Here is a 26,824-nt window from a genome sequence, read left to right as displayed (position 1 = left end):
AACTCTTATGTGGTTGTCCCTTGATACCTAGAGAAAGAGAAGGGAAAAATTATATTTGGCAATTAATTTCCTTTTTGACAATTTCATTGTGGACACGTTAAGTTCATTTTACCTAGAAAGCAGACTACAAACAAAATAAGAACAGCTACATAGGAATTATTAAGGCATGGGTAGAACTCACTCCACTGCATCGTAGTTGGGCATCACCTAAACATCATTTCTACTAAATCTGATTTCTGATACAAGGGGTCTCCTAAGCCAACCTGGAAAACGTGTGTCTTTTGGTTGATTTAAGTGAATGAGTTTATTCTAGCAGATAGAAGCAATATGATTTTAATCAACAGTGATGAAAGATTTTGGGAAACCATCACAATGTGGAATAACAGCATCTTTCTATGAAGAGCAATAATGTTATGAACATTTCAACATCCAAAATATGATGGGCATTGCACACATTTATGCCTTTTGCTTATTTTCAAAGATACTTCATCACATAACTCTTATTTTTGTCACACAATTCTTGTAGCCAAAAGAAAATAAAAAAGACTCAAACTGAAACATTTGAAAATGTAACTATTTGGCAGTGGTCAGAGATGCATATAATTTTGCAAGTTACAGAGGCTCCATAATAACACCTGAGGGATATTTCCCTGCCCCCTCCCACAGAAAATACTAGGGGGCCTGCTCCTCCTCAGATCCTCCAGCTATAGGCTTCCTAATTAAAAAGGCTGAGCTGCTTCCTGCTCAAAACACTTCAAAAGACCTTTCTCTTGTTCTCCACTTGACATACAGTTTACATGCTTGTTCCCCTTACCTGTCCCTTCTTATTTACGGAGAGGTGCCCTGAATCAGAAGCCGGGAAGTGCTGAAGAGAACGTTTTATTTTTCTAAATCGAAGGACATTTAATATTCATGTTAAAAAAGACACAAGCCTTCTCCCCAGTAGCTGAGTTAGCACCTCAGTACTGTTGAGGGTGTGGGCAAAAGGAAAAATGCACATGGCAGAATTTTTTAAAACATAAATGTATATAGCATAATTTTTAAAAAGAATATTTCCTTATTATTAATTCCCCCCTTTTAAAAAAAGGGGGGGGGAGGCCATTTTTCACTTCTCTGAATGTGACATGTTGATATCCCGCTTTTTTTTCAAACACTAAGTTTAACATACATGTTCAGAGTTGCAAACTATTGTAAAAGTTTGCCTGTAAGTTCAGCATTTTAGATAAAGATGATTTTACCTTGTAAAAATCAAATGGAGGATGGATCTAAACATAAAGGGTCAACAGAATCATCTTTTATGAATTTAAAATAGAAAGTGTACCAATAGCAAACACTGACAAATAACCCTTTTTAAAAGCTCAATCTCGAGTCAGCGTCCACAAAAGCTTACTTTTCCAAGTGCTTGCCAATGGAGTTATTTCAACACTGCTCTGAAATATGCCTGTGTATCCTTTCCCGCAGGGAAAGGCGTGAACACACAGCGTTTTGCTTTTTGCAAAGAAGGGTCGTCCATTGTCCAGGATCGGCCACGGTTTGGGGATGACGTGAGATGAAATGATTTGGGGCCAGTGCATCTGCCAGTTCCCTTCAGAGCAGTCAAGAAAGGGGGTCGGCAGCCCAGCTGCAGTTGAAGGGTCAGTCCAAAAAAGGCCGTTGGGGAGAGAGAGGGGGAGACGGTGAGAGGCCGGCTGCGCCCTCCTCCCAGCCCTCCCCCCCACCCCCAACTCGGGCGCCTGCGCCGCCGCTCACCTCGGTGTCATTGTTGAGGTTCCAGAGGTCCAGGCGCCCCATCCCGTCCACGCAGGCAAAGAGCGCGGGATGCACGGGGGACCACATGACATCGTACACATAGTCTGCATTGTCTTCAAAGGAGTAGAGCGGCTTGTTGTGCTGTAAAGCAGAGAGACCGTGAAGACTTTGTGGCGCTGCCGCTGCCTCGGGCTGTCTAGCGAGCCTAATTAAAAACTTTGCACATTCACAAAGTGTCATAAAACTTCCCGAGATGAAAGTCCTCGAAAAGGTGAACCGCAGCTTTAATGTGACTAGAACTGTCCAGTGGCATAAATAAATACCGGGGGGCGAGGGGGTGGGTGGGAAGGGGGGACTCTTAGGGGACTGGGGGCTGGGACCGGCGGGGGAGGCGGTTTCAGACACAGGCGTACGAGACATTCCATGCAGGTGGACGGGGCTGCCCATTAGCTCGGAATTCTCGCCAGGCTACGCTCCGCGAGTCGCTCGGAGCCCAGACCCAACCGCGCTCGGCCTGCGGGGATCAGACCCGCGGGGATGCTCTGGAAGCCCCCGCTTGGCCCGGCGGCCCCGGACCTTTTGCATGGAAGGCAACGCCTGCCACCTCGTGGTCTTTTTCTGTAGCTGCATGTCTGCTTCCAGGCCAACTCCAGGCCAAATTCATACTTTAATGGTTCCTTTGCGGCGGGAATGGGAACACATATTTTGAAGGGATTTGTGTAGCTCTTTTGGGAGGTTAAAAATCTCGCGGTTCTAAGACCCTAGTTTCTCTGCCTCGTCAGGTGGACTGGCGTGGCTCAACTTAGAATCCCTGAACCTTCACAGATGATGAACCACATTTTCTAGATCACCCAGTATTTCCAACAGCCCTGAAATTGGTGTTTTGGGGGAAAACATTAGCACACCCCCCACTGCATACAAATGCTTCTACTCCAGAGGGATACAATAAATTAAAATGGCACTCTTGATTTCCAGTGAATATTGTCACATCAAAATAGCACAGAAGTCAGAGGCAAGTTTGAAAGTACACCAGAAATAAAACGTAATTGGACTTCATGAATTATTCATTCCATCTGGCTTGTCTTATTCTAATTTCTGCATAATGGCTTTACTAATCCCTGATCAATTAATGTAAAATGAAATTTAAATGATAATGAAAGCCCTAGAGATAAAAGAAATTAAGTATTCTTATATCCTCTGACAGAAATCTAAACAATGGGAGTTTTTTTCCACAATGTCTTCTTCATCCAGTCAGCTGTCTGTATTCTCTTCCTGGGTTCGGCTAAATGCCTGTGCAGGCCAGAGGAATAAGATCAAAAAATATAACACACAATATGAACAATCAAATCCTTTATGCATAGAATGTGCAAAGAATGTTTCTGTAGGTAACAGCTCCAAATGTTCGAGTGAACTCCCAATGTGTATGGGTAGCAAAGGTAAAATGCATAGAATGCACTTGCTGATGTGAAAGTGAGAAAAATCGGTGAGAGACAAAAACCTAGAGCAAAGATTTGTTAGGGTAGTAACTGTAAGTGATTTCTCTTTCCATGAATTATATCGCTTTGACATTGCTCAGAAATGAACACAATTCTAATACTATTATAGCAACACAGAAGATTTTAGATGGGCCACTGTGCATGCAGGGGGTAGGCAGTAGATGTGTGAGATGTGCTGTATTTGCAAGAAGTGTCTAATGGGGGAGTGATTTGAAAAAGAACATATGATATTGAGACCTCAGAAAGAATTAAGTGGACATCAGCCTTACATTTTTGTATTTTAATATTCTATAACTCTTTTATGCCAGAATGTTTATCATATACCATGCTTGCAGTGTGATTTTGAGGTAAAGTTACTTGTCAACTTGCTATTTACGAATAGCTTCTTTCTTCCTCTCGAGCTTTGGACTAGGTGATTCAAATTTCCTTCTCCAGAGAATCTGAATATCCAGTGACACCTTAAAGTGGCATGATTGTATCATTTTTCCTTACTGAGATGGAGTAGCTGGTCCTTCACTGACCACTTGTAAATATTAAATTCTAACTCTTAGTAAAGCCCCAAATTCTTGATTTTGTAGCTAGCCAGTCACTATTTGTTAAACAACATGAGTGACACAATTTTCTCAAAGTCAAAGCGTGGAAAAGACATACTGAAAAAAGTCGATTCTCAGTATCCTCTCTCAATAACCCAGCTGATAGCAGAACTGAGTATACAGAGGTCTAGATACACACTTACACATCCAGACATTAAACACAGATCATATTTACGATCCTTGTTTTGATCAATTATAAAACCACCCAACCTTCAACAGCCATTTTCTAGAAAGCTGATATTATTTGATACATTAGTTCTCCCAATAAATTACCCCATTAATCTCTACTTTGCTTCTTCCTTTTTTTTCTTTTAGTTGCTGCTTCTGTGAGAAACCCAATCAAAATTGTAATACTTCCTGGAGACTTCACTTTTTAAACATCTGGAAATAACAGCCATTGTTCATGCTACCAAAATCCAATTGTCTCATGTTTAATAGTATTGTATTGAAATGCTAGTACTGTCTAGGTTTTTCTCCAATTTCCTTATTACCCCAGCCTCTAAGACTGAAGCTTGCATCGCAAAAACCACCGCCACGTTATTCTAGGCTGCAGCGTGGGCAAGTTTAGGGGAAGGAAGAAGGGCATACGTTTTCAAGGGCTTTGTTTTAACCTTGATAGATTCACAGGTTGGAAACGTCTTGGTCAGGATTGAACCCACTGTCAGGGGACCAAGTGGACTGACAGCTAGGCACCACTAGTTCCTGAGTACAGCATTGTGTGAGCTGTAGGCATGAGCTAACACCCCTCTTACATCCTTAGGCAGTGCTATTTTGAATATTAGCTGTACTTTTGTTGATCAAGGAATTCTTCATTCTCTTTTCTTTGGGGCTCAAAAGGTAACCTGAAAACCTCCTTAAAAGTTTGGTGATGAGTGCACTCGTCGTGTTGAGCACCTGGTGATGTATGGAAGTGTGAGTCACTGTATTGTACACCCGAAACTAATACAGCCCTGTATGTTAACTAACTGGGATTAGACTAGAAACTTAAAATTTTTTTGCCTCAAATGCTTACTGTAAAACATTTTAGAGTAGATAAATAAATCATGAAATATCAACTTTTTCATCAAATGTATCAAAAGCATCAGGATCTAAAGATTCTGTTTTTGAAGTTTGAAACATAAATGTCTGCATCTACAAAACTGCTGTAGCTTTATCACCAGTATTAGAATACTACGAGTTTTGAAAAGGTGCACAGTGTGGCGACAGATCTGACCAACGATTTTTGAGGAGGATCCAGTCATATCATTTGTGTATATTAAAGCTGCAGAAGCTTGGGGATTTTAAATATTCACTCTGTAAAATACTCAAGGCCATCTAATAAGCTAAATATGGCTTCACAGCACATTACTGTAGAAAGCGTTTTTCAAAACCTTCAAATTTCATGAGACAAAAACCTCTTCACCCGTGTGTCTCCATTCCCAGTGCCGTGTTTAGTATCAGCACACTGTTAAAGAAGAGAGACAAGGACGCTGCACTGTTACCTGACGCATTGCATGTGTGATGACACATGCCAGTGAACTAAAGCCACGACACCCTGTGCTTTAGACGAGTTTCCGGGGCTGTGCCAAAAATCCAAAAATATCCAGACACAGATCAGCTTGACTTTAACATCCTGACTCGCAGAGCAGAGAAGCGGGCGGCCAGTCACCTCCCAGACAGACATGAAGGGCAGGGAAGGGTAAATTGTTGGGTGTTTGTTCTGCATGACTCTACACACACATTGTCTAATTTAATCCGCATAAAATCTCTGTAAGGTAGACGGTATTTACAGAAAAGAAAATTATAGTTCGGGAAAGTTAGTAGCTTTCTCAAGGCCACGAAGATTGTAAGCGGTGGAGGTGGATTTGGTTCTCTGGTTTTCCTAGCTGTTTAAGCACATCCTTTATTTGAGGGAACCGTGTGGTCCTCTATAAGACATAGCAGTGGTCTTCGGTCTTCAGAGCAAATACAGCAGCTCTGTTACCTGTCGTTCTATTCAGTTCAACCAATATTTACTAACCACATGCTGTATAACTTGTAGAAAGGGTTAAAAAAAAAAAAAAAAACACCCTCACAGAATGTCGGTTGCATTTCCCGAGTTGATTATTAATAGTCGTGAAGACGTTACCGATACAATTCCAAGCATCCTTAGCACCTTTTGACACCGGCAGAAATCTTTTTCTTCAAAAAACTGGGAATAGGATGGAATGGCCCTTTTGCCAGCAGGGATAAACAGGGGGCCACGCGATGGAGGGTCTAATAAAATGATGTCAGGAGGCAGAGCTCCGGGTTCCAGCTCACCAAATGTCTATATAGCTTCAAGTGAGGGGTTACAATTACACGATCTGAAAGCTGAGGATAACATGGGGAGTGTGGGCCGGAGAAGGTAGTAGGAGAAAGTGGACACAAACTACAGACCATGGAAAATTTCACTGAACAGCCTTGGACCTTAGTGTTTTCATCTATAAGATGGAAGGTGGGAGCTACTGACCTCAAGAGTTGCTGCTGGCTTTCTACGACTCTGTTCTGCACTAAGGATTGACTGGAATAAAGTTTGCAAAAGTTTTTTAGAAAGAGCTATTCAGAGATAAGTATTATAATCAAAGCCATCTTACTTGATGCTCTGTGAAATCCGTTTCAGTGATTTTTAGAAATTTTTTATTTCATAAAAATATACATATAAAAATGTACCAGTGTGGTTTTTGGTGAAACACCGGACATTATGAAAGTAATAATAGGTCTCTTATTTGACCAAGTAAAGAAGGCATAATGGATATTAAGTTTACACGAGAGAAGGAAGCAAGGAGTGAACTCTGTTCCAGAGTGAAACTGTACAACATCCATGAACGTTTTACAATAAAGACTTGATGTCTAGATTTGAGCTTTGATTTTATAAGTATACTTCTGAAAATGACCAGAGCTGCATATTTTTCCAATCAGTTAACTATAAAATCACTTCATGAAAGATTAATTTCTATTTCTGATGTCAGATATATATATACACCGAAGTCACATTTAGAGAATATGTTTGTTTTATTTTCTCTGTGTTATTTATTTTCCTCTCATCAGAATCTCTAGGCATCCCAATAGGGTTTAGAATTTTGAAGGTTGGTGAATAGGAAGATTTGTGTTAAAATGCCTCCTAACACCTCCAAACACTGTGGTTCTTGAGGTTGTATTTGCCTCTAAATGATTAGCTTTCAAAGCAGATTTAGTAGAAATGTTTACCCAAACCATGAAAATTTCTTTTGGAGTAGAGGGGAAGTGGGGTGGGTGGTGGGGGGTAATGCAAGGGTCGGTGGGGAAGGGGCCAGAAAACTAAATGTAGAATTTCTGTATCTTTATTCTGAAATAAAAAGAAAACAAATGGAATCTTACCTTGAAACTGTATCCTGTTGGGAAAAAATGATGACCAAAATACTAAACAATGAGTAATAAGAAAATGTCCTTCAAAAATTGTCATGTGGGTTCCTGTGAAGTAATTAAAATAAATAGCCAGCCAGTTCTTCCAGGAAACATTAAAATGTGAGACCACAATATCACTTTAAAAAAACCACCAAAGGACCCCAAAACTTCAGGCTCACACAAAAATGGATGCCTCTACCATAAAAAGAAAGTGCTTAAACAAACAAACAAACCAAAACTCACAAACCAAACCAAACCCAAAAAAAACCAACTCTCTTGGCCAAAAAGAGGTGTTGTGAATTTGGTACTATCATTAGAAAACATTATTTGCAACTTAATTTGGAGTCCTTGTAAAGCATAAAGTATCTTGTATTTAATCGTAATTTCTATGGCCAAATATTAAAACAGTACAGACCATACCTAAATGGCATCTTTGCCTGTTTCTATCATGATCAGAAATTCGAAAGTAGCCATAAACACTTTGGGTGAGTTGAGCTTAACAGCATATGGATAGTGCGTCGGTTTGCCGTTTACATGTATTTACCAAAAATATATTAGGACTTTAATTTGAATTAGTAAATTTACAGTAATTGCAAAGAAATTTATAGAAATCCAGGAATGTAGCATTTGTCTCTCAACAAATGTAGAAGTTTTGCTAAATAAGTACTGAAGCCACATAAAAGGTGTTCTTTGTTGCACTGCCTTCCTCGACTGCTTATTTGCATGGAAGAATCCTCCTAATCCAGGAGGCGCCACCAATAAAGAGGATAATTATCCATATAAAAGAATGTATACATATTCACAGGTTTTGACTAGTATTTGAGTGTTTAAAGCCACGATAAAAACTACAAGCTTTGCCTAATTCATAAAAGGAATATTTCCCGCACTGGCATGATTTTTATGAGTATCAGGTCTACCTAATGGTTTTTTAAATGGGCATTTTCAGGGCACCTGGGCAGCTCAGTAGGTTAAGTGTCTGACCCTTGATTGCAGCCCAGGTCACGATCTCATGGTTCGTGAGACAGAGCCCTGTGTCGGGCTCTGTGCTGACAGTGCCGCAGAGCCTTCTTGGCTCTCTCCCTCTCTCCCTCTCTCTGCCCGGCTCCTGCTCATGCTGTGTCTCTGTCTCTCAAAATAAATAAATACACTTAAAAAATAAAAAGTAAAAAGATAATACGGGCATTTTCATAGCACGAATCTGTACAGAATCCATTCAAAAACACTAAACAAACTGGGATGCTCTCTTAAATTGCTGTTTGTATCCATCTCAGCTGCTCTGGCTCTTTCGGTATGTTCTGCCTTCTTGCTTGAGTAGAGGGAGGGCAGAGAGGGTCACTGTATTGCCAAAACCAGGGGCAGCAGAATTGCCTCCTGAGTGCCATGGAGGTGGCTGGTCTCTAGACTGATTCTCTCTGGACTGATAATTCTAAGGACCACGTTGTAGGAGGCAAGGCATACAACAGAACCACTTTGGTTGCTGCTGCCCCAATTCTGTTTCTCCTATGGCTGAGCGGTTTCATATCCAACATGGTATCAGTTAGAAAAGAAGCATTCAGGATATGTACATAAAGATCAGGTTGCTTAGAGGCTGTATTAGAGGTGGGAGGGAAGGATGTTGGTATTAAGGATGAGGGGGTGTAGAAGATGATAACGGATTGGACCTAGAAGCAACCAGAATTGTGGTTGCATTATTGTCTTGGAGACTTGAAAAGTTAGAAGAATGAATACATAAGGCAGCACAGTTTTGTTTAATCATTTATTATTTAATGTCAAATTGTTTAGCTGCATTTTACTAGTGGGTAGATACAGTGGCAGAACATTTCACTCTTTTTTTTTTTTTAATGTTTATTTATTTTTGAGAGAGAGAGAGAGCGTGAGTAGGAGAGCGGCAGAAAGCGAGAGGATGAGAGAGAATCCCAAGCAGGCTCTTGCTTCAGCATGGAGTCGATGTGGGGCTCGAACCCATGAACTGTGAGATCATGACCTGAGCCAAAACCAAGAGTTGGACAGTCAACTGACTGAACCACCCAGGCACTCCCAAGATATGTATAATTCTTAAAGAAAGATTTAAAATATATAAAATTATAAACCTAGATACATGCATTATATCTTGATTCATATTTATTTCTAAAGTGCCAGGTAAACATTTGCTATTCTCCAGAGCTAATCTGACATTAGTGGTCTCACTACACTTAGTAAATATGACATTTAGACAAATTTTGTTTTTGTTCAAGAAGTCCCATAACCCAGATTTGTCTAATCAAATGGTTTTAAAATCTAATGGTAAAATTATTTAAATTAAAAAAAAAATTTAAACGTTTATTCATTTTTGAGAGATGGAGGGAGACAGAGCGTGAGTGGAGGAGGGGCAGAGAGAGAGGGAGACACAGAATCCGAGGCAAGCTCCAGGCTCTGAGCTGTCAGCACAGAGCCTGACGCAGGGCTCGAAGTCACGAACTGTGAGATCATGACCTGAGCTGAAGTCGGAGGCCTAACCTGACTGAGCCACCCAGGCACCCCAAATTATTTAAATTTTTGATTCTACTTCCTGCATCAGCAATTGCTGATCAGCAATATCTCATATATTATACACACACACACATACACGCACATAGAGGGCATATTTTCAAAGGGTCAAAGCAAGTAGGTTTGCACTCCTGTGTCTTCTGGTGTTAAATGTAATATATCTTTTATATTATATCTAGGGGTCTCTGGGTGGCTCAGTCGGTTGAGTGCCCGACTTCTGCTTGGGTCACGATCTCATGGTTTGTGAGTTCCAGCCCGCGTTGGGCTCTGTGCTGACAGTGCAGAGCCTGGAGCCCGTTTCAGATTCTGTGTCTCCCTCTCCCTCTCTGCCCTCCCTCCCTTGTTCGTGCTCTGTCTCTCTCTCTCTCAAAAATAAATAAACATTAAAAAAATCTATCTAATCTAATATTAGTATAGCTGATACTTGTATTTATTTCAATCATGGCATGGAAAAAACCAGTAAGGAGAATCCCACAAAGCAAAAGTTCAAAATATTCTGTTTAAGTGTTTATTTATTTTTTTTATTTTTGAGAAAGAGAGAGAAAGAGTGTGCATGTGCACAAAAGGGGGCAGGTGGGGGTGTGCAGAAAGACAGGAGACCAGAGGATGTGAAGCCTGACGTGAGGCTTGAACTCACGAACCATGAGATTATGACCTGAGCTGAAGTCAGATGCTCAACTGCCTGAGCCACCTAGGTGTCCCTAAAATATTCTGTTTATCTGTAGAACATACTTCCTATTTTGCAACAGATTTTCTTACCTTATTCTGTTTCACCTAAGCCAAATTGAAATTAATTTCTTTAAAAAAATTTTTTTTAATGTTTATTCATTTTTGAGAGACAGAGAGAGCACAAGAGGGGGTGGGGCAGAGAGACAGAGGGAAACACAGAATCTGAAGCAGGCTCCAGGCTCTGAGTTATCAGCACAGAGCCCCATGCAGGGCTCGAACTCACAAACCATGAGATCATGACCTGAGCCGAAGTCAGACAACTGACTGAGCCACCAAGGTGGCCCTGAAATTAATTTCTATTCAAAAAGCAAACAGAAGCTAAACGTGAGGTAAAGAGATTCAGGACATTGTAAATGGCCATGGGAAAATAAACTACATTAATTATGATCCCTGAACAAACTGCAAGTTTAAGAGGTCACATGAGGCTGGCCAAGAGGGACCCACACTAGGGTTTGGTCCCAAAACAATCACTTCGGGTGGTAAAGATGAGTTTTAATTTATCTTCCAACATCAGACATACAATGTAGTTTAAATCAGGAGGCAGGGGTGGAGACATCTTAGAATCTCATAATTATGAAGATAGTGTGTCTGTTATTTGTTATTCTCATTCTCTCTTCAGTATTGTTGCTTGGAAGGAAAAGGGTAGGGAAGGCAACTCATGAAATAAAAAGGCAAATGTTTCCACTCAGGTTAAAAGAGCAAAAGAAAGGATTCACAGCCCTGCTTGCACATTGGGAAAGCCCAGTCAGTTGAGTGAATCTTAAGTCTCAAAAGTGTTTGTACTTATATGGATTATTCACACCTTCTGTATAAATAACAGCTACAGGTACATGTTGGTGGGTGAATATGGGGGTGTGTGGGTAGGGGTAAAAGGACAGGAAGTATGAACACAGGCTAAGTCTGGCTATGACTTGATGATCACATTCTTGTGGTTTCTTTCAAAGTTAAAGTCTTCTCCCTGAGTGAGCTTAATAAAGGAACCCCTCATCCCCCTCAACCTCCACTCCCTCCCCCTAAAAAAGAAAAGAATTTGATGACTGGCACATGTAGTTTTATCGAAAGCCAATGTTAATGTTTGCTATTTAGTGCTTGGAAGGGAGGGTAAGGGGGACTGAAAATAAAGATGAGAGGAGAAAAAAGTCAGACACCACCTGAACGTCTTGTTTATCAGAAAGGCAGCCAGCAGGGCTTTGGGGTTGTGGGGGGGAAAATGCATTCTGTCGTCCGGTAAGTGTTACTGGCAGTGAACTATTGATTTTGTTAATCTTCTTTCCTATTTTAAGTGTTATGCTTAGATACTGGAATAGCAAAAACGTTAACTTGTGATTTTTATTGTGTTCTGATATTTTAAACATTTCACAAAATGTTAGCAGAAGGAAGTATGCTCAAGTCCCTTTGTTAGAATTATGTAATTTTTAGATGTTTTCATCTCAGTTTAAAATAATCTAACCCATTTTAACAAAGTAGGTTGTTTTACTTAGGATACCCACATGTATTAATCCACCAACAGTGGATTATTAAGGACCTACCATATGCTTTCCACTTTGGGCAGGCAATAGAAGAAATATAAGATCTACCTCTGTTCTTAGGGACTCACAACCCAGGTAGGAAAATGAAAATTGAGAAATAAAAGGAGAAGGATATTATCTATTTGGAGGTCTATTTTCTCAGTTTGTTCCAAAAGGATTTATGGTGTCTTACAAATTAAGTGTTCTATAAAGTTAAGAATAAACACACCACAGAGGCAGGTGGAATAGATAACTTTTACTAGGATTGTGAGATAAGCTGATTATTACAATCTGGTACTGAAACAGCCCTAAATGTCCTGATAACTAAGACAAAACACGTCGTAACACAAGAAGGTATGTAAATTTCACCATCTGAAGAAAGAAAGATTACAAATTCCTCCTCCCAGACACATTTTTTGGGAAAAACTCAAGGAGGAATTTACCATGTCTGTGAATCCCTGGAAAAGAGACTGGCTTTCTGTCTTGTTTATACCAAAGAAAGAGAACAAGGATATAGCCAGGTGCTAAATTCTGTGGTACAGATGTTCGGTGCCAGAGGAATTCGGAGATTCGGGGTGGGTGGGGTGGGGGAGTGGGTGTTGGTGGTTACCATGGTCTGATGTGGTCAAGGAAGGGATTATCTAGGACAGGTGATGGAACCCGCCTTGAAAGATGCCTAGGCTTTGACAGATGGTAAGGAAGCCCGTCAAGGAGGGGAAAGCAAAACATGCAAAGACCTGGCTGTGTAAATCGGCACGGAATTCCCAGATGAACGGAAAGGTGAAAAGTGGGGACAGCCTGGTGGACTCTGAGAATTTGTCCTAAGGAATAACAGGAAATAATTTGGTCTGTTTAGGGAGGGATTGGGGCCATGTTACGAATAGTCTTGAGTACAGCGTTCACACTTTTTGATGCAACGAGCTACTAAGCTATTAAACATGTATTGGTAAATGGGCAGAGCATTGTAGTTTGCGCTGAACTGATGCAGAGATGTCTATATTCAAGTGTTTTCAGCTTTTCCAGTGTGGGCAACTGAATGATGAATATCATTAATTGAGTAGAAAGAAGAACAAACCGAATAGAGGAGGAAGATCTAGTTTGTAATATTTTAAACATGGTGCATTTGAGTCTCTGGAGATGACACTCAGGTGAAGTTGGCAGTGGGAATGTAGGTCTGGGATTGAAAGAGAGGACAGGCTTGAAGTCCATGACAAGGAATCATTCACAAGAAATGCTGAGGGACAGGAGAGAGCAGGGAGGAAGGAGAAAGAGAAGACTGTGACAGAAATTTTGAAAAACTGGGCTAAGAAAGTGAAGAGGAAAGAACCAGTGGAGAGGTCTAAGGCAAATCAAGAGACATAACTAGGGCTGGAGAGGGCTACAGGAATGAGAGGTAGAGAATATAAGATGAGTACTAAAAAGAAGCCACTGCACTTAGCAGTTAGGGGCTCATCTTGGTCTCGGAGCAAGAAGTGTCTGAAGATTAAGAAGGTTTGCTGAGGGGTGGTTGGGAAATGTGGCAAAGGTCGGTATGGATGCACATTGGCTCTTCAAGTGGTTTGGCAAGCTAAACCAAATTTTAGGACATGGTCGTGATATTTTAAGTTAACCCATCCATTAGATGTAACATCTTTGACATTTTAGACCATTTCTTATGAGGATTTATACCTCTTTTTAAATCTTTTAAAAAATTTATTTATTTATTTATTTATTTATTTATTTTAATATGAAATTTATTGTCAAATTGGTTTCCATACAACCCCCAGTGCTAATCCCAACAGGTGCCCTCCTTAATGCCCATCACCCACTTTCCCCACCCTCCCACCCCCCATCAACCCTCAGTTTATTCTCAATTAAAAAAAAATTTTTTTTAATGTTTTATTTTTGAGACAGAGAGAGCGTGAGGAGGGGAGAGGCAGAGAGAGAGTGAGACACAGAATCCAAGGCAGGCTCCAGGCTCTGAGCTATCAGCACAGAGCCTGACGCGGGCCTCGAACTCACAAACCGCGAGATCATGACCTGTGATGAAGTCGGATGCTTAACCGACTGAGCCACCCAGGTGCCCCTATTCTCAATTCTTAAGAGTCTCTTATGGTTTGCCTCCTTCCCTCTCTGTAACTTTTTTTCCCCTTCCCCTCCCCCACTGTCTTCTGTTAAGTTTCTCAGGATCCACATAAGAGTGAAAACATATGGTATCTGTCTTTCTCTGTAGGACTTATTTCACTTAGCATAACACTCTCCAGTTCCATCCACGTTGCAACAAAAGTCCATATTTCATTCTTTCTCATTGCCAAGTGGTATTCCATTGTATATATAAACCACAACTTCTTTATCCATTCATCAGTTGATGGACATTTAGGCTCTTTTCATAATTTGGCTATTGTTGAAAGTGCTGCTATAAACATTGGGGTACAAGTGCTCCTATGCATCAGTACTCCTGTATTCCTTGGGTAAATTCCTAGCAGTGCTATTGCTGGGTCATAGGGTAGGTCTATTTTTAATTTTTTGAGGAACCTCCACACTGTTTTCCAGAGCAGCTGCACCAGTTTGCATTCCCACCAATAGTGCAAGAGGGAGATTTATATCTTGAACACTTGGCATCAAGCCTTGCAAGTAGGAGACAGACAAGATGTATTGAAAGTGGGTGATGAAGCAGGAAGCATCTAGGTGCAGTCCCATTTCTGCCTGACACTCATGAGAAGAGCCTTGAACTTTCCTCTGACTCTTTGGACCTGCAATTCTTTCTTAGTCTCCTCAGGGTTAAACCTCTGCCTTCCCTGATTAAGTTTTGACTCAGCATCCTCCTTGGCCTACTTCTTGTTCTTCTGGCATGCTACTTTGGTTTCAGAACCTTTCCCCTCACTCTGGTACCTTGAAACCTAATCTCTGATGAAGGTCATGGTTGCTGCTCAGTCATGGCCAAGATTTCAGCAGGCTTGTCCACTATAGGCAAGGAGCCAGGAGCGGGGTACTATTTTGAAGAGGAAAAGTGATATGAAAAATAGTAATAGAAACTAGCCTACTAGAGACTTGGACAGCAGGAAATCTAGGCAGGAATTTCCTGTGTACTATAGGAAAATGTATGTCCTAAAAAACAAACAAAACTTATCCTTGGATTGAAAGCATCAGTATGTACCTGAGATGTTTTGTAAGATATACATGTCAATTGGTGTGTGAGTATTTGTATGTGTGTGTGTGTGTGAGACAGACAGACACACACACATACATATACACTTTTCCATGGAATATTCTTATTCTTATATACTTATTTGTCTGGAGAAGAGCAGTGATGTCCAGGAAGAGGAGAATGGTGGACTATGAAAACCCTGAATCCAAATAGCACCACACAGCAGCCTGATTACCCTGCACCAGTTAGTAAATGTATTCTGAACATGGTGACAACGGTGAAATGGGTCTTTGGATTCAGCGACCACAAAGTCACTTCTTACATTAACACCATTGCACCGACCATTCTTGTTACTGTCCCTCAACATCCACAGGTCCCTCAGGATTCTGCTGCCCCTGGGAGTCAGCCTTGGGTGGACTGGAGCTCTTCAGGCACTAGGAATGAGGTGTGTGTATGTGAAAGAAACTCATGGGGAATTTATTACTGTTAACTTTTTTGTCCCTAACCAAGGGTCAATTGTGATAATGAAATATTCTTAGCTCTTGTTATGGGCTGAATTATGTCAGCCCCAAAATTCATATATTGAAGGTCTAGCCCCCCAGTACCTCCGAATGCCACTGTATTTGATGACAGGATCTTTAAAGAGGTAATTACAGTTATGGCGGGCCCTAATCCAATCTGACTCGTGTCTTTCTAAGAAGAGGAGATTAGGACACAAACATGCACAGAAGGAAGAGCATGAGAAGACACAGGAAGACCCCTCCCCACCTGCAGGCCAAGGAGAGATGCCTCAGAAGAAATCAACTCTGCCCATACCTTGATCTTGGACTTCTAACCTCCAGAACTATGAGGAGATAAATTTCTGTTGCTTTAGCCCCTCTTCTGTGGTACTTTGTCATGGAGGCCCTAGCAAACCAATACAGTTCTCAAATGAAAAGGAGCCTCTCTTTCTTCTTGGCCTCTAAGGCACACCCACATGGGCACATTCACCCTACAGTTCTGCACAAATGGAATTGCCCCAAGAGTGCAAGACACATACTGCTTCTGAGCAGCTATTTTCTCCTTCCTGAACGCGTCCCCTTGTGATCAGTGATGGCACTATCTTGCATTTTACTGCACCTTCCACTAAGGGGGCCTCTGGCGAATATAAAAATATCCCCCTTTTGGAGACGGCAGAGCCTCTTTTAAATTTCTCACTTAGCTTTAAATCATACCTGTAGTTCTGCAGTGTTGTTGAGACACTGGGGACAGGTGAGGACGGTGTGGGGGTGGGGGCGGTGAGAGGTGGGTGGAAAACTGTGGAATTCAATGCGATCTCAATACAAATGGGCCAAACCATCACAGGGATGGAACTAAACAGGAACCAGAAATTACAGTTCTGTTCAATTCAGTCATTTTAGCATGAAGACAGAGCTATTTTTTTCCGTGCTTGAGATTCGAGTTTATTTTGATTTAATCTTGTCACCCTCTGCAGGCTCAGTCTTGGCTCCCTTTTCTTTTAGGAAAGGTAGTTGGAGGGTGAGATGGGGGATGGGGTCAGAGGGCAGGAAAAGGCAAGGCAAGCAGGCAGGGCAGAGGGAGAATGACTAGGGTCCTAAAGCTGAACGCTCTCATCCAGGGGTTGGGCTTAACCTTTAAACTCGAGCAGGCAGGCCCCTGCCCAGCTTTCCTTATCAGCCTCCTTAAGGCTAATTACTGCTGAATGGATTCGTGAGGTTGGAAAAATTTCAAAGAATTTTTGAATACATCTCTACAGTTCTCTTCTCTTTAACAATAGGATCTATCAAACAGCGAGGGGAAGGCTCTGTTTAAAAGCACCGACGGGATCAGAAGAATGTGTTTGATTGCTAAAGTGACTAATTTATTTTTACACAGTGTTAATGATGCTACAATAACCAATATCTATAGCCTGGTTTTGACAGTTTACTGCACGGGTTCTCATTGTTTAAAGAAAGAAGAAAAGGGGGGAAAAAAAGAAAGTACGAAAGAAAGAGAGTGTTTTATTTTGCTACATTTCCATTTGTTAACAAAACTCCTCATAAGCAAAACCAGAGGTCATTAGCAAACAACCAAAACATGCCTGTCTCCAGAAGAATACAACTCCCTTCATCATTTAAAATAGAGCTCTGCCGAAAACCCAAATCATGACAAATCCTTAACATGAAAAATTCAGTGCAGACTTGAAACCACCTGACTTTACTTTGGGTTTGTGTTCCTTAAAATTACCTAGAAAATACCATAATCTTCTCTTCGTGGGGCTGGATGGGGGCCAGGGCCCTGGCTCCAGAGGCAAAGGGCAAAACTAAAAATCATGTCTGAACAGACAGCTCCACCCTCTCTCCCAAGTCCACTTGGCCCCGTGACAAAAAGCGAGGTCTAAAGCACATTCATCCACGGCCTGGGTTTTTGGCCAAAACTCAAGACTCTTATGGGACAAACAAAAATGAAATCCAAAATGTTATCACCCTCGCCTTTAGAAGTCAAATGGGCTTAAATGATCACACCGCATACGGTGAGTAGTTCACATCTGCAGGGTGATAGGGAACAACAGAGCCATATTAACATGTAGCTTTGTTTAGAAGGATCCTTAGCTGAGAGTTTAAATTCCAAATAAGTTTGATATTGTGTGTGTGCACATATGTGTGCATGCGTGTGTGTGTGTGAGAGAGAGAGAGAGATATTTCCACACCAAACGAAATGCTTTGAGAGTGAAAGGTAGAAGGCGGGCACTGGGGACTCCACTGTGGGGGCCTGTTTGCTTGGTGCCCCCAGACCATGGCTAAGCCTCTCTATGCCCTTCATTCTCCTTCACCGAAAGCTTCAGTTCTGAAGAACTCCCTCTCCCCAGTGCCCACCCACTCTGCCAGCCTGACTCTCTCTCTCACGCTTCAGATGGGTGAGAGCCAGGAGAGACTGTCAAGTAATTTTTACCTCCTGCTGAGCTAGTGACAGACTCAGTACAAATAGCTACATTGAGAAAGCACCTCCACGCCACAGATCGCAGGGCCAGCTCTCTAACAAGGCAGTCCTGGGCTATGATACCGCCATCTGGTCCCACTGGGGCAGATCAGTGCTGAAATGGTAAGGCCAGGCTTTTCAAATATGCTTTCCCCTCCTCCCCTAATCAAAACCCTGTGCTCTAGCCAGCCGTCTGCGTTCACAATCTCCTCTGCACTCTGAAAACCTTCTGGCCTTCAAGACTTTGTTCGTGCTGCTTTCTACCCTTGGAGAATATACTACCCTCTCTCCTCACACATTGTCCAATCCTGTGGTCCCAATCAAGCCCTGCCTAACCCACATTTCCCCCTCAAATACCCACACAGGCACAGAGATGTCTCCGTCCCCCAGGCCCCAGACGTTGTTTTCTGACTTCTTTTTAGGCACTGCGTCTGGGGCTGCCTTGGAGTCTGTCTAATGCAGTTATATTTAAATATATTCTTACTTCATTCCTAAATTGTTGTTTAGTTTTCCATGTAGAGTGAGGTTTTTTTTTTTTTCCTTAAGACTTCATTATTCAGAGCAGTTTTATATTCATAGCAAAATTCAGCAGAAAGTACAGAGATTCATTTCCCACATATCCACACCCTTCACCAGAGTGGTATATTTTTACAAGTGCCGAATCTATATTGATACATCATTATCACTCAAAGCCCATAGATTACATTAGGGCTCACTCTTGGTCAGATACACTGTATGGGTTGGGACAAAGGTGTAACGACATATATTTATCACTGTACAAGGCAGTTTCATGGCCCTAAAATGCCTCTGTTAGGGCAAGGTTTTTCAAATAATTCTGGAGAGCTGGGGGTTTAATTCTTGGGGGGAGGGAGATTCTAGGAGTTTTCTGGGAGAAATATTAATTTTATATTTTCCTTTAGGGAAGAGCCAAGAGATTAGGTTAACCTGCTTCGGATCAGCCAGATGCTGCTGCCTTGTAGATGTGCGTGTCAGGGTCAGGCCTGCGGGAGTGTTTCAGTTCAGTCATGGCAGCCTCAGGAGAGGAAACACTGAGGAACCGTGAATAGAAAATGACCCATTCGTCACTCTTGGAGTCATCACACAGCAGTGAAGATACAGTCACTGTATCACCACTTCACTTTCAGAGGAACCTGATGTGTCACACAAAGTTAATGTAGTTCATGTAAGTGGTTATTTTGGGGGGTAAATTTAATTTGTAATTTTGGGGGAGCCGTAAAATTATTTAAAAGTTATAAGCTATGGCTGATATATATTTTAAAACCCTGGGTGTCTTCTCATTTCTCTTTAGAATAGAATCCAAGCTCCTCCTTAGGCCGCAAGGCCATGTGTTACTTGACCTCTGATTGCCGTCTCAACCTCCTCTCCTGCCATTCTAGTTTTGCTGAAAACATGAAGGCCTTTGTCTCGTTCCTCATACAAAACAGGTCAAGCTTTCTCCTTGCTTCTCAGCCATTTACATTTGTTCCCTTCACCTACACTAGCCTCCTTCCCCTCACCTTCACAGAGCAAACTCTTTTTCATCACTCATGTCTCTCAGGTGTCCCCTCCTTGGAGAAGACTGCCTCAGTCATCCATCTAAAGTAGCTGTCCCTGGGGCACCTGTGTGGCTCAGTTGGTTAAGCAGACAACTCTTGATATTGGCTTAGGTCCCGATCTCACGGTCGTGAGATTGAGACCTGCATCAGGCTCTGTGCTGAGTGTGAAGCTGCTTGGGATTCTCTGTCTCCTCTCTCTCTTTGCCTGTTCCCCACTCATACTCTCTCTCTCTCTGTCTCTCAAAATAAAGAAATAAGCAGTTAAAATAGCTGTCCCTAATGTTCCGTCACTCTCTACCCCAACCCTGTTTCATCAGCTTCCTAACACCTACCACTATCTGAAATTTATTATGTGTAGATAGTCCTTATTTATGCATGGATTCTGTATTTTGGATTTGCCTACTCTCTAGGATTTACTTGTAAGCCCCAAATCAGTGTTTTGCAGTCATTCATGGACAAGAGCAGAGAGGAGAAAAATTTTTGTTCATTGCCTGGGCCACAGTAAGTCCTCAATAGTTATGTATTAAATGAATAAATACAAGGTGTGTATACCTTATTCTCTGTTTATATGCATTTGAATTGTAAGAAAATAATTTATATAATAATAATAAGGTAATGCTGGAAGTTTTTTCTTTAAAGAAATTCTATTCTTTACTCAGGTTTGAGTAACAAAATGTATACTATGCATCCATTCATAGCAGGAAACATGTCTCTTTTCTACTCTTGTGGAAGTCCTTGGCAGGAGGTTGAACACACATTAAGTCCTTCTTGACTGTTGGTTTAATGAATGAATAATCAATCAAATATACTATTCTTTTGATTAGAAGGATAGAGAAGGCAAAATTTGCCTTTACTTAATGGCAGAATCTTAATTGTTATCATGGGAGTGAGAACACAAGCCACAGACTGAGAGAGGATATTTACAAAAGACACATTTGATAAAGGACTGTTATCCAAAATATACAAAGAACTCTCAAAACTCAACAATAAAAAACAACTTGATTTAAAAGTGGGTCAAGACTTAACAGACGCCTCACCAAAGAAGATACACAGATGACAAATAAGCATATGAAAAAATGTTCCATATCATGTCACCAGGGAAACACAAATAAAAACGTCAATGACATACCACTTACACACCTATCAGAAGGGCCCAAATCCAGAACACTGGCAACACTACAAGCTGGTGTGGATATGGAGCAACAGGAACTCTCATTCACTGCTGGTAATAATGCAAAACACTACAGCCATTTCGGAAGACAGCTTGGAAGTTTCTTACGAAACTAAACATACTCTTACCGTAGAATCCAGCAATCCTACTCATCAATATTTACCCAAATGAGTTGAAAACTTATGTCCACACAAAATCCTGCACCCAGATATTTATAGCAGATTTATTCATAATTGTCAAAATTTGGAAGCAACTAAGGTGTCTTTCAGTAGTAAAAAAAAAAAAACCTATGGCATAGGAAGACAATGGAATATTACTCAGCACTGAAAAGAAATGAGCTATCAAGCCATGGAAAGACACGGAAGAACATTAAATGCATATCACTAAGTGAAAAAACCCAATTTAAAAAGGCTATCTACTCTAGAATTTCAATTATATAACATTCTGGAAAAGGCAAAACTTATAGAGACAGTATAAGGTCAGTGGTTGCCAAAGGGCAGGGATAAGGATGAATAGGCAGAGCACAGAGGATTTTTAGGGCAGTGAAAATATTCTGTGTGATAATATAAGGATGAATATATGTCAACCTACATTTGTCCAAACCCACAGAATCTACAACACTAAGAGCAAACCTTAATGTAAACTATGAACTTTAGGTGATTGTTAAAAAAAATTGCACTGTTATTATATTCTTACATGTTTTGCAGTGACAATGTGTAGATCGGTATGTATACATTTATGTGTTCATATGGCTGTACAGTTGGTTGGACAGAAGGGGGAAAAGATCAGTGGAGTAGAACGATACATGGAGAATGCAGTTTTCAGAAATATCAATAAAGAAAGAACAGTGGTGTCTTTGTAGGTCTGTAGGATGCAGTTGTGTTTCAGTCACGGGGGAGCCTGAATGAGGATTGAAATAAATTTGCAATAAATATAAAACTTCAGAGTTTATTCTATTGTTAATCAGCAATATAACTGTTACTGGATTAATTTAATTTGTATGTAATTGGTTAAGGAGATAATCAGCCTACATTAGATGTTAACCATTTACTACTCTGACTGAAAGCAATGGAGAATACAGAATAGATATGAAATATGGCCACCGACCTCCAGAAAGCTCATAGTTCAGTGGAAAGAGGGAAACAATTAACAAATAAATACAACAAAAGACATTTACATTGTATTTGAGTGCTCAGGTTTTTGGTGTTGATTAAAGTTATAATAAGAATAGTTTCATGACCATAGAGTGATGCATTATTAAACCAGATAAAATGGTTAAAGTTATTCAAGCATCTGACTCCACTACTAAATGGCAAATAAAAATATTAAATGTTAAAACTGTTTTTTGTTTGTTTGTTTGTTTGTTTGTTTTTTAAAACACTGATTTCTGACTAACTCGATTATGATCCATGTGAGACAGAAAGAGAATGGGACTAAAAGGATATCTGAATCACTCCTCTCAGGACATTGGTTTTCTTTTTGAGAAAATTTGGGAATTAAACAGGGGATCTGTAGACTTCCCCTCAGGTCTGATATCTATGACTTAAACCAGATTTTCTCGTTGCCTTTCTTTCTGATTTCCACACATGGACTTTGATTCTATGAAGGACATAAAGTCTGTTTATTTTTTTAAAGTGGTGTATTTATTTAATCATGATTCCATGTGGTACTGGCATCGGACCTGACTTCACAGAAAGCTCTTTCCATGGCTTTCAGAGTCTCGTCACACACCTCCATCTCCAAATACTGTTTCTAAACACTTCATTCTTCCTATACTTCAGTCTCTCTCTATTTTCTCTCTAGATATATTCAAATTCATTAATCACTTCCGTCCTTACTAGATTTGTTTTTATTTTTGTTATTTTTTTGTGTTTTTTGCTTACTTGTTTGACATTATTACTGGAAACACAAATTGGAAAGATTGTATTTAGAACTTTTGAGACTAATGGTTAGATGTTTGTCCAAAAGGGTAGAAAACCATGAAATGCAGGTTGAGGTGTTTGAAATGATTAGGAAAGCAAGTAAGGCCATGTCAGTCAGAGTTTCCAGAGCTATGTTCCAAGGAATACTGTTCTCTCAGTATGCTTGGGCAAAAATGAGTCCCATATCCAGATAAATTTGGGGATCTCTGCATGCCATATATCCAGCCCATTTCTGAAGAATAAGTTAAAAAGACCTCCCTGCTAAAGATATTCGTTCACTTTAACTCTTTCAGTATCTTTTAAAATCAAGGAACTCTTTCTCCCACCATTAAAAAAAATTCCTGTTTATGTTCCACAAAATACAAACACTGTTTCATGTTGTACTAAAAGGAGATGGTAGAATGAAAGGTTATAGGAAGATTACCTAGGAGGATTATGTAGGAAGAATGAACATGGAGAGACACCAACCTCAGAGACATTGGTATTAATTTTGTCACAACCTTGACATGGTCATTCCCTGCTCTTAAGGAACTATTTTTCCAAACAGACAGACTTTTTGAAGGGATGGTGGGGGGCATTGTTAGAAAAGAGCATGGCTGTTCTAATTCATTACAGATGTAGATTAACACAAAATACTGTAGAAAGAAGAAACAAGATCATACACACGCACATACTCAATAGATATTTCACATTTCATTTTGATGGTGCATTTTGGTGGATTGCTATATTAAAGAAATTGTCTTACTAGCAAAAGAATTAAAATCTCAGTTCATTTACAGATCTTTGTTAAAGGAGGGCAATTAAAGGAGAGAAAAATCAAACCAATCAGGTATAAATTAAATTTCGTAAGTGGGTAGAAGCCAAGAGCCTCAAGCATAACCTTCCTGGATTGGTGACCCATTACACCTCTTAATGTAGCTGGGTCTGGCAGAGTTGTAAAGGGGAAATCTGGTTTAAAAGTTAAGTTTTTAATCATTAAGGAAGGTCCTAAGTGAGGAGGAAACTGACAACTTATAAGAGACTTCTTCTTACTTTTGACTTGGGCTTAGTTCAAGCCAATGAACCAGGGGACAGGAGAGAACACTATTTCACTCTACCGCCAATTCCACAACATTCCTCTCCAGAAACTTCCACAGAGCTGGTGAGTTTCCAGTAGTAAACACTGAGGTCTGTTTCCCCAGAATTTATGGGAGGGCCTTTTACTCTCCTTTGGAAGAGAAAATAAGAGTTTTCAAAGATTAAGTGTATTTATTTTTCCTCTACAAAACTTTTATTTATTCTTTACAAAGTACTAGAAGAATGAGAACATTCTCCCAATTTTTATTGTCCTAAATTGATAAAGTAGTAATTTGTCCTAATGGTCCAATTCTACTCGTTCCATACTGAGTACAACCTTGGCAAACTAAAACATATCAGACACAGGATAGAGATGGACAAAGTAATATCCTTTCCGAAAAAAAGTGTGCAAATTGTACTAAACAGTCAACAAAGTTAAAGAAATAAGTAGAAATTGTAAAAGTAATTGGCATTAGAATATGCTAAGAAAAAATCCTTACACGTACTTTCTTTAGACCTGGGACAAATGACAGTTTCTCCATCTTCTTGTCCTGCCATATTTAAATCCTCTTTGAGAAGTCAGGACATGATGGGGCAGGGACAGGTGTGTAAAAACTAATGGGCTCCAGGTGAGAATTAGAAGCACCAGTGACACAAGTTTCTTGAAACTGGGAAAGATGAGGAAGAGAATATACCTTTGGCTCAAAAACATAAAAATAATTATAAGTTGATAAAAAGAAAAGTCCAATTGCAGATACACTGTAAGAATAAGTAGGGGCGCCTGGATGGCTCAGTCAGTTAAGCGCTGACTTGGGCTCAGGTCATGATCTCACGATTTGTGGGTTCAAGTCCTGAATAGGACTCTGTGCTGACGGCTCAGAGCCTGGAGCCTGTTTCCTATCCTGTGTCTCCTCTTTCTGTCCCTCCCCCAGTCACGCTCTGTCTCTCAAAAATAAAATAAACATTTAAAAAAATTTTTTAAAAAACAATGGAAGAACAAGTAAACATAAAGCTGGCAGAAAGTTCAGATGAGACAATTTTGCAGCAATCCATTCAAGATGGGGTCCCAGGGCAGCGTATTTACAAAAATACACCTAAAATTATGTGACAGCACTAGTACAATGCCAGTCATGTGGAAGTGTTCAGTTGAATGCAGCTTCTATTATTATGATTATTATCATCATTATAATCTTTATCATCATGATTGGGCTTCATCTGCATATTTACTTTATTTATTTATTTATTTATTTATTTATTTATTTATTTTTGAGAGAGAAAGAGCATGAGTGGGAGAGGGGCAGAGAGAGAGAGGGAGACAAAGCCTTCTGAAGCGGGCTCTGTGTTGACAGCAGACAGCCCGATATAAGGCTCGAACTCATGAACCGTGAGATCATGACCTGAGCCGAAGTTGGATGTTCAAGGGACTAAGCCACCCAGATGCCTATCATCTGCATATTTAAGTGTAGTGGTGAATTGGGAAGGAAGCCTCATGAAGGGTTGCAAAAGCAAACATTCTGGTCAATCAAGATGCTCCTATTGAATATGGTAGAATTGGAAGAGTGTTCATTAATGCTCCAATCAAGCAATGTTGGGATAGGAGGGGCCAATGGATGTGTGGAGGAGTTAAGGTGGAACCTACATATTGCTGGTAATCTGATGAAGCAGTCATCACATGTAGCACATTATGCTAATGTTGTGGGTCAGAGTCCTGAGGGGAAGGTGACATGTCTTCAGTGCTTAGTCTCATTCTACATGACATTATGCAACAGGCGATGAGGCCCCATTTACCATGAGTTATGGTTCTTATCATCTTCAGAGCAAAGTCTATACTCCAGCATGGCATCACAGACTGTCTTTCATCATCTGGTCCCTTTTTGTCCCCAGAGGCACCCTTTTATTATTCCCTTCCAGTCACCTTGCACCACTGCTCCAGCCCAACTAAACCAGTTTAATATCTAAATATCAACAAAAACTATATTTAATAGTAATAACTATATTGCTACTCCTTTCATAGTACTTACTACTCTCTGCGTGGCATTGTTTTGAGAGCTTTATATAGACTTAACTCATTCAAGCTTCCCAAGTCCCCTATGAGACAGGCAGTATTGTAATTGCCATTGTATAGATGAATAAACAGCAGCACACAGAGGCAGAGTAACCTTCCTAAAGTCACACAAGTAGGGTGTCAATTATCCCATGCTTTGGTTTTTGGATATTCAATTCCCTTTACTTGAATGTCTTTCCCTGTTCTCTCTTGACCTAAATCTTTCAAACCTCAGTTTGGATATCACCTACTTTGAGAAGGTTCTTTAGCACATTTCCTTCTCTATCCTTTCCCCACGAGCTTCAGTTTGAGTTAGGAATTTTTCTTATAAGCTATGATTTAGAGAGAGTTGAGCCCCCTTTTTTCGGGGGAGGGGGAGTCATATTCCACAAAGGACAGACTTTCCCAGGGGTATCTTTAGAAAGCATTCCTGCATGCACCTGGGCACCTGCATGCACTGAAAGGGGATTGCCAGCCTGTTGAGGAACCTCTTCTCTTGCTCACTCGGGTAAATACCCTCTTGAGTGCAAGACATGGCTAAGGACACATATTCTGGTTGCCCATCTCTTCAGATCATTCTCACAAATTAATTGGAATCCTACTCATCTACTTTGTAAGAAAAATATTTAAGAGGCCACTCTGCTCCTGGATGGTTGCCTTAGATTTTTTTCCCCCAAAATTATATTTCTTGAATATTTCCTAGTAGGATTTTTAAAGCTTAACCTCAGTTTTCTAATTATTATATTTCTAAATTATGACTATGAGTTTTACTGCTCAAAACCACTGCTAACTAAATGTTTGTTACAGTATGTCTTTAATATACATCTCTTAAAAACCCAGGGATTATTCATCCATGTATTAATTCAATGATTTATTAAGTGCTTACCAGGTGCCAAGCAGTATGCCAGGTACTGGGGATACAGACAAAATAATATGAGCCTACTTTCAGGGAGCTCATGGTCTTACAGGGAGAGGATAGAAATTCTACATACACCAAATGTGATT

General features: G+C 40.4%; 1 protein-coding gene across 5 annotated transcripts in view; it reads right to left on the bottom strand.

The window, feature by feature from the left end:
• The window catches only part of DYNC1I1 (dynein cytoplasmic 1 intermediate chain 1), a 313,409-nt gene that overhangs the window by 20,267 nt on the left and 266,318 nt on the right, over positions 1 to 26,824 (bottom strand). For all 5 annotated transcript variants that reach the window (XM_053896695.1, XM_053896694.1, XM_053896697.1 and 2 more), the window contains one exon: positions 1,750 to 1,890. In XM_053896695.1, the coding sequence (XP_053752670.1) occupies positions 1,750 to 1,890 (141 nt within the window). The remainder of the gene's footprint in view (positions 1 to 1,749; positions 1,891 to 26,824) is intronic.

Source organism: Panthera pardus, unplaced genomic scaffold (genome assembly GCF_024362965.1).
Source record: "Panthera pardus isolate Hobbes unplaced genomic scaffold, ASM2436296v1 HiC_scaffold_8, whole genome shotgun sequence".
Classification (NCBI taxonomy): Eukaryota; Metazoa; Chordata; class Mammalia; order Carnivora; family Felidae; genus Panthera; species Panthera pardus.
Note: the sequence above shows the minus strand (reverse complement) of the source record. Positions and strands in the feature narration are given on the sequence as shown.